A 9,147-nucleotide genomic window follows, 5' to 3' on the forward strand; every position below is an offset into this window, starting at 1 on the left:
TTTTCATAAAGACCTTTTTCATTTTTTGAGACTATGCCAAGATATTTTAAAGTTAAGTAAAGCATGGATTGAACTTAAGAGAAGGCCTTTATTCATTTAGTACACTCGGCGTTTCTCACCTGTATGACCTCTCTTATGTATAGAAAGGGATGCTCTTTGAGAGAATGCTTTCCCGCATTCATTACATTCAAAAGGTTTCTCACCGGTGTGAATTCTCATATGTATTATAAGTAGTGAGCATTGAGAGAAGGCTTTTCCACATTTATTACATTCATACGGTTTCTCCCCTGTATGACTTCTAACGTGAAGAGTAAGGGATGAGATTCGAGAGAAGGCTTTACCGCATTCATTACATTTAAATGGTTTCTCTCCAGTATGAATTTTTTCATGTTCAAGGAGATTTTGTCTCTGACTGAAAGCTTTTCCACATTGATTACAATGATAGGGTTTCTCTCCAGTATGAATTTTCTCATGTTCAGTGAGATTTGATTTCTGACTAAAGGCTTTCCCACATACTGTACACGCATAGGGTTTTTCACCAGTATGAATTCTCTGGTGTCGGATGAGGTTTGACATCTGAATAAAAGCTTTCCCACATTCATTACATTCATAAGGTTTCTCTCCAGTATGAATTTTTTGATGTGTAATGAGATTTTCTTTCCGGCTGAAGGCTTTTCCACATTCATTACATTCATAAGGTTTCTCTCCAGTATGAATTTTTTGATGTGTAATGAGATTTTCTTTCCGGCTGAAGGCTTTTCCACATTCATTACATTCATAGGGTTTCTCAGCTGTATGATTTCTCATATGTACAGTAAGGGATGAACTTTGAGAGAAGGCTTTCCCACATTCACTGCATACATAGGGTTTCTCCCCTGTATGACTTCTCATATGTATAATAAATACTGAGCATTGAGAGAAGGCTTTTCCACATTTATTACATTTATAGGGTTTCTCCCCTGTGTGACTTCTCATATGCAGATTAACAGATGACATTCGAGAAAAAGCTCTACCACATTCATTACATGCATAAGGTTTCTCGCCAGTATGAATTTTCTCATGCTCAATAAGATTTTGCTTCTGGCTAAAGGCTTTTCCACATTCCTTACATTCATAGGGTTTTTCTCCAGTATGAATTCTCTCATGTTCAATGAGATTTGATTTCTGACTGAAGGCCTTCCAACAATCTTTACATGCATAAGGTTTTTCTCCGGTATGAATTCTCTGGTGTCTAATAAGGTTTGACATTTGAATGAAAGCTTTTCCACATTCATTACACTTATATGGTTTTTCCCCAGTATGAATTTTTTGATGTGTAATAAGATTTTCCTTCCTACTGAAAGCTTTTCCACATTCCTTACATTCATACAGTTTCTCTCCAGCATGAATTCTCTCATGTCTGATGAGGTCAAATTTATGATTAAAGTCTTGTCCACACTGATTACACTTAAAGGGGGATACAACATGTGATGAGCAATGGTAAAATGGTTTCCCATACTTATTACACTCATAATTTTTCTCTCTTATACAGCCTTTCTCATAACTAAGTAAGTCTAAATTATGTTCAAAACCCTTATCAAATGAGTCATATTCAAAGAAGTTTTGTCTTGAAGTAACAATGTCTGAGCCAAGAGGAAATACTTTTGCAACTTTTTTACATTCAATGACATTTTCCTTAATTAGAGTTTTCTTGGAGATGGATGTGACTTTCCTCACAAGTGTTTCCTGCTGCTCCTTGATCTGTTCATCATCTTCCCAAACTTCTAAAATGGAGGACCAAAAATTATAACTTTTGAATTCTTCTCCTACTGCATTATTGATAACATTTCAGAAATTTGTCAAAGTGGGGTTGATCTTAGATATTGGCTCTAGTCTCCCAATATGAAAGAAATCCAAAGTGCAAATGTCCCTAGTTTCTAAGATTTGAGAAGTTAACTCCTATAAATAATATTATGGAGAGAATACTGCCATTAATAGGCCCAAGCTGCTCTGATTGATTTAAAAAACATACAATGCAGATATCAGTAAAATGAACAGAATAATTAAGATGAAAGGGCAAACACATAAATGACTGGATAGCAAGTCAAATGACTAGAGGATAAAATTAACACTTGTGGTTAAACAAAACAGATCAAATGTATATGTTTATTTCTCCCACTTCTTAAAATTCCATTGAAATGACAGTAAAAAATAAACATTTAAACCCATAAGGACAAAGGAAATAGGAGTAAAAATAAGGGTAAACAAGACATTTCAACAAAATACTGGAAGGCAAAAGGGTAAGAAAACTGTCAACTGATAGCTTAGATAAGAAATTCAAGTTTTGAGCTACGAAGATGCAAACGTCCAACAACAAAGTGATTTGACAACAAAACACTAGAAAAGCTCAAAAATTGGAGGATTTAGGTACTTAAAAGGCAGGGATAAGAGTGGGGCTGAAAAACAGAGGATTAATTTAAAGCCTGGAGTTATATACTGATTTGAAGGCATGAATACATCTATATCATGAAGGTACATAAAGGAAAAAGGAGTCATTTGGATAATGCTCAGTAAGGGCTGGAGAAAAGGAGTCATGTAAAACACAGTTCATAAAGGAATAAGAAAAAATAAACAGGAACTGAAGAGAAATCAGAATCCTTTAGAGAAAAGAAGACATTTTCAGGAAGGGTGATCCACAGGATCAAATATAGAAGAGGAATTCCTGTTTCAATATGGTGGAATTAAACACCTCTGTGTCCTCTCCTCTCTGCAAACATGAAGAAAAAACAAAAAAGAAAATATATCCTCAATAAAACTAAAAGACAGCTAAACTCCAGTTCCAGAGTGTAAGGAAAGACCAGAGGGTACACTGAACCAGGCAGGGAAGAAACCCAGACACTGGCTGTTCTTTCTTATCTTAGACAGAAAGCATGGTGAACAGAGTTCTCCAAAACAGATGGAACACCCTGTGGACAGAATGAATGAGTCATTTTTTACAACAGTGGAATCCAGATGTGTTAAGACTGCATGGTGGCAGGAACATAATGGTCTTCTTCTGGCCCTGTCAAATGGTAGGGAAGGCAGAGCTATACAAGGAGATGCAAATAGCCATTATTCTTGTATAAGCAGGATGCTGGCATAGGAGGGTAGAAGAGATACTGAGTGCTAGAGGAAGCATGCAATTAATAATCTCTGATTCAGAAAAAGTAAAGGGCAAACCAACTCTTAACACCAAAACTTGTATGACAGAGGAAGTCAACAGAGCAACAGAGGCTTCCTACTAGCTCGAGTATTTTTCTAGACAATCTCCAGCACTCTCCTTCTGTAAATAGTGGGTCCAGCAGGAAATAACCATGTTCAAAGATGAGGAATGGGGCTTCCCTGGTGGCGCAGTGGTTGAGAGTCTGCCTGCCAATGCAGGGTACACGGGTTCGTGCCCCAGTCTGGGAAGATCCCACATGCCACGGAGCGGCTAGGCCCATGAGCCATGGCCGCTGAGCCTGCGCATCCGGAGCCTGTGCTCCGCAATGGGAGAGGCCACAACAGTGAGAGGCCCGCGTACCGTAAAAAAAAAAAAAAAAGATGAGGAATGTAGTTATAAAAGGAACCAGTATTCAGATCTATACCACACTACAAGAATCAAAAAACATGAATATACAAGCTTACAGGAAAAACTGATACTGACTGATCAATAAGCCTCATAAAGTTCTAAAGCTTTCAAGAAAAACAAACCTATGGGCATCTAGGCAAATAAATCAAGTCACCTATGAGGGAAAACAATCAGGCTTCAGATTTCTCCAAGCAACAATTCAAAGCCAAGAGGCAGCAGAGGACTATCTAAAGTCTTCAGGGAACTGTCTACAAAACCTCTAGGAAAGACAGTATGGCTCACGAATTGTATACACAGCCAACTATCAACTAAATATAAAGGTTTTTAAAAAAAGATATTTGCTTGTTTGCAAAACCTCAGGGACTCCAGTTCCCACTAAATTATAAGCTCCATGAGCCCATGCCCAGAATAGTATTTTATCTATATTGTTATGACTATAAATGTGGTTTCCTTTTCCTTATATCTTCTACTCGGTTGTTGAAGTATACATGAAAACTACTGATTTTTATTTGTTAATTTGATACCCTACCATATCACTGGATTCCCTTACTATTTGTTGCAGTTGATTCTCTTGTGTTTTAAGGGTTATAATCTTATCATCTATAAATAAAGATGGTTTTACAGGGTCCTTTCCAATTCTTCTAGTACTGATTTTTTTCTCTTGTCTGTTACTTAGGTATAAACTTAGTAAGAAATTGACAAAAGGTATAAAGGAAACCTTGGAAAGCATTTCTGAAGGACACAAAAAATAGATAGACCTGAACAAAGACAGAGAACACGTTCTTGGATAGAAAACCTTGATGTTATAAAGATGTCAGCACTCCGAAAGTTAATTTATGCTTCTAACACATTCCCACCAAAAAATCCAACACGTTTTTCTCTGGAAAGAGACAGTTGAATGTAAAATTCTTATGGTGAAATAAACAATCAAGAATAGACAGCACAGGGCCTCTGTGGTGGCACAGTGGTTAAGAATCCGCCTGCCGATGCAGGGGACACTGGTTCGAGCCCTGGTCTGGGAAGATCCCGCATGCTGCAGAGCACCTAAGCCCATGCGCCACAACTACTGAGACTGTGTACCACGAGCACTGAAGCCCATGCACCTAGAGCCCGTGCTCTGCAACAAGAAGCAACCGCAATGAGAAGCCCATGCACCACAATGAAGAGTAGCCCCTGCTCGCTGCAACTAGAGAAAGCCCACGCGCAACAGCAAAGACCCAACGCAGACACAAATAAGTAAATAAAATTAACAAAACAAAAAAAAGAATAGCCAGCACAACTCTAAAAAAAAAAGTGTACTCAACTAGGAAAAGAAAAGGACTGAGTGTCAAGGGTAAGAGACACTCACTTTTCAATGTTATCTTTTGGACTGTTTATATTTTTTAACTAACTGTGCATACATTATATTTCAAAAAAATTAAAGGAATGAGAGGTGTAAATAAGCAGGAAGGAGGTAACAATTTGTAAGCCAGAAACTTTTAAACCTATGTGGGATTGTGAGAGTTGTGAAGTACAATGGAAAGTGAGTATTGTTACAAAACAAATCTGAGGCTTTTCAAAATAGAACGAAAAGGAATCTAACTCTGAAACAAATGTGTTTTAAAAATACTATACATCCACCAAATATTGAATGCATAAGAAAAAACCCTATGAACACAAAGCAAAGAGAGAGCTTAAGGATCATAGAGAGGGACACGAATCCTGAAAGTAACGCTGTAAATGAACTAGGGAAGTTTTGGTATCTAAAATTTGAAAAAAGGAAGATAGCTCCAATACAGTATTTGGAAGTGTCCCCATAATCTAAGGCATTCATACCTTTCGTCACTGTAGAAGACTTAAGCAAATCTTGGAAAATGTGTAATGGTATCAACCCCCTGAACAACTGTCATGTGTCTTTCTCATTCAGACCCGCATTTTCACTTATTCACCTGGACAGGGCCTCCCAAGCATTTCTTCTTCTATCACCCATGGCTCCTCTTCCTGCTCCAACTTGAAGATCACATCTGGTTTGGTGACTTGGCAGCCTATTATGAAAGACAACAAAGGACTTGGATATTAATGCTGGAGACAACCATCCAGACCTTGGTTTGAGTCCTGGGGACTTGAGGGCCTATGAAAGATGAGGATGGAGGAACTTCCACAGTGAGACAAAGTAATTAGCCTTTACCCTAAAGACAAGCACATACAATGAAATGAAGAAAGGGAAGGCTAGTTAAAGACATCTGGCAAGTTGAAGTCGTCACAGATTTCAAAGACAGAAAAGAATTCTGTGTAAAATTGCAAAGTTACCCTTACCCACTGTGACTAGGTTGCTATAGTTCTCCAGCATCACATCACGGTACAAGTCCCTCTGAGCAGGTTTCATTTGCTGCCATTCCTCCTGGGTGAGGTCCACAGCCACATCCTTAAATGTTACTGTTCCCTGTAAAAAGACAATTTGAAGTCATCAAAACTAAACACTGTGGTCAAAACATCTAAGAACCCATTTAGCTGATCAGATACCATATATCAGGCTTGCATATTTACGTAATTTTGTATTTATACTATACGGGAAAATATACTGTAATAGAAATACCCTGTAGAAGTATGTTAATTACTGAATCCGCAAACTGATGAATTCATCATCTATTATTCAGGAAGCTGGAAATAGTGGTCACTGATTTATACTAGGCTGTGACAGAGATGATATAGACATGATTCATAGGTAACTGGCTCAGAACCTGTCCAAGCAATTATGTAATCTAGTAAGAAAGAGGACTTGGAAATAGTGGGGAAGGAGGAGAAATAAAGCTGGAGGAAGGAGGAGAAATAAAGCTGGAGGAAGGAGGAGAGGTATGAAAATTTGAACATGCAAAATTTGATATTTCTAAGACTTCCAGATGGAAATGTCCACTATGCAGCTGGAGGTATGAAGAAAGGAGATGAGAATTTGTTAGCCATCAACTGAAAATTGGGAGCTGAATCCATGGCAGAAGGATATGAGTGGTTGTAAAGAACATATATGGTAGATTGGTTCAAGATGGTGGAGTAGAAGGACATGTGCTCACTCCCTCTTGCAAGAGCACCGGAATCACAACTAACTGCTGAAAATCATTGACAGGAAGACACTGGAACTCACCAAAAAAGATGCCCCACATCTAAAGACAAAGGAGAAGCTGCACTGAGATGGTCGGAGGGGCGCAATCACAATAAAATCAAATCCTATACCCGCTGGGGGGGTGACCCACAAACTGGAGAACACTTATACCACCCACTGGAGTGAGGGTTCTGAGCCCCATGTCATGATTGCCAACCTGGGGGTCTGGCAACAAGAGGGGGAATTCCCAGAGAGGCAGACTTTGAAGGCTGGCAGGATTGGATTGCAGGAAATAGACAGGACTGGGGGAAACAGAGACTCCACTCCTGGAGAGCACACACAAACCAGTGTGCACATCAGGACCCAGGGGGAAGGATCAGTGACCCCATAGGAGAACCAGACCTACCTGCTGGTGTTGGAGGGTCTCCTGAAGAGGCAGGGGGTGGCTGTGGCTCACCATGGGGACAAGGACACTGGCAGCAGAAGTTCTGGGAAGTACTCCTTGGCAGGAGTCCTCCTGGAATCCACCATAAGCCCCACCAAAGAACATGTAGCCTCCAGTGCTGGGTCACCTCAGGCCAAACAACCAACAGGGAGGGAACTCAGCCCTACCTATCAGCAGACAAGTGGATTAAAGTTTTACTGAGCTCTGCCTACCAGAGCAACACCAGCTCTACCTACTACCAGTCTCTCCCATCAGGAAGCTTACACAAGCCTCTTATATAGACTCATCCACCAGAGGGCAGACAGCAGAAGCAAAAAGAACTACAATCCTGCAGCCTGTGGAACAAAAACCACATTCATGGAAAGATAGACAAAATGAAAAGGTAGAGGACTATGTACCAGATGAAGGAACAAGATAAAACACCAGAAAAACAACTAAATGAAGTGGAGATAGGCAATCTTCCATTAAAAAGAATTCAGAATAATGATAAAGAAGATGATCCAAAACCTCAGAAAAAGAATGGAGGCAAAAATGGAGAAGATGCAAGAAATGTTTAACAAAGACCTAGAAGAATTAAAGAACCAAAAAACAGAGATGAACAATACAATAACTGAAAAGAAAAATACACTAGAAGAAATGAATAGCAGAATAATGGAGGCAGAAGAACGGATAAGTGAACTGGAAGACAGAATGGTGGAATTCACTGCCGCAGAACAGAATAAAGAAAAAGAATGAAATAGATTATTACTCAGCCATATAAAGGAACAAAATTGAGTTATCTGTAGCGAGGTGGATGGACCTAGAATCTGTCATACAGAGTGAAGTAAGTCAGAAAGAGAAAAACAAATACTGTATGCTAATGCATATATATGGAATTTTAAAGAGCAGTACTGATGAACCTAGTGGCAGGTCAGGAATAAAGATGCATACGTAGAGAATGGACTTGAGGGCATGGCAGAGAGGGAAAGCTGGGATGAAGTGTGAGAGTAGCATTGACATATATACACTACCAAATGTAAAACGGATGGCTAGAGGGAAGCAGCTGCATAGCACAAGGAGATCAGCTCAGTGCTTTGTGACTACCCAGAGGGATGGAATAGGGAGGGTGGAAGGGAGGCTCAAGAGAGTGGGGATATGGGGATATATGTATACATATAGCTGATTCACTTTGTTATACAGCAGAAACTAACACAACATTGTAAAGCATTTATACTCCAATAAAGATGTGAAGAAAAAAGAAAAAAGAATGAAAAGAAATGAAGACAGCCTGACCTCTGGGACAACATTAAATGCAAAAACATTCACATTAGAGGGGTCCCAGAAGGAAAAAAAAGAGAGAAAGGACCCAAGAAAATATTTGAAGAGATTATAGTCAAAAACATCCCTAACATGGGAAAGGAAATAGCCACCCAAGTCCAGGAAGTGCAGAGACCCAGGCAGGATAAATGCAAGGAGAAACACACCAAGACACATAGTAATTAAATTGACAAAAATTAAAGACAAAGAAAAATTATTAAAAGGAACAAGGGAAAAATGACAAATAACATACAAGGGAACTACCATAAGGTTAACAGCTGATTTTTCAGCAGAAACTCTGCAAGCCAGAAGGCAGTGACATGATATATTAAAAGTGATAAAAGGGAAGAATCTACAACCAAGATTACTCTATCCAGCAAGGATCTCATTCAGATTCAACGGAGAAATCAAAAGCTTTACAGACAAGCAAAAGATAAGAGAATTCAGCACCACCAAACCAGCTCTACAACAAATGCTAAAGGAACTTCTCTAAGTGGAAATCACAAGAGAAGAAAAGGACCTACAGGGCTTCTGTGGTGGTGCAGTGGTTGAGAGTCTGCCTGCCTATGCAGGGGACACAGGTTCGTGCCCTGGTCCAGGAAGATCCCACATGCCTTGGAGCGGCTAGGCCCGTGAGCCATGGCCACTGAGCCTGCATGTCCGGAGCCTGTGCTCCTCAACGGGAGAGGCCACAACAGTGAGAGGCCCGTGTACGGCAAAAAAAAAAAAAAAAAGACCAAA

At 39.6% G+C, this 9,147-nt stretch overlaps 1 protein-coding gene across 1 annotated transcript in view; it reads right to left on the reverse strand.

The window, feature by feature from the left end:
• Positions 1-234: 234 nt before the first annotated feature.
• The window catches only part of ZNF568 (zinc finger protein 568), a 35,597-nt gene continuing 26,684 nt past the window's right edge, over positions 235-9,147 (reverse strand). The window contains 4 exon segments of the mRNA XM_024733866.1: positions 235-385; positions 388-1,763; positions 5,518-5,613; positions 5,885-6,011. Coding sequence (XP_024589634.1) covers positions 356-385; positions 388-1,763; positions 5,518-5,613; positions 5,885-6,011 — 1,629 coding nt within the window. The 3' untranslated portion in view covers positions 235-355.

The sequence above is a fragment of the Neophocaena asiaeorientalis genome, unplaced genomic scaffold, assembly GCF_003031525.2.
Source record: "Neophocaena asiaeorientalis asiaeorientalis breed wild unplaced genomic scaffold, Neophocaena_asiaeorientalis_V1.1 scaffold280, whole genome shotgun sequence".
NCBI classification, from domain to species: domain Eukaryota; kingdom Metazoa; phylum Chordata; class Mammalia; order Artiodactyla; family Phocoenidae; genus Neophocaena; species Neophocaena asiaeorientalis.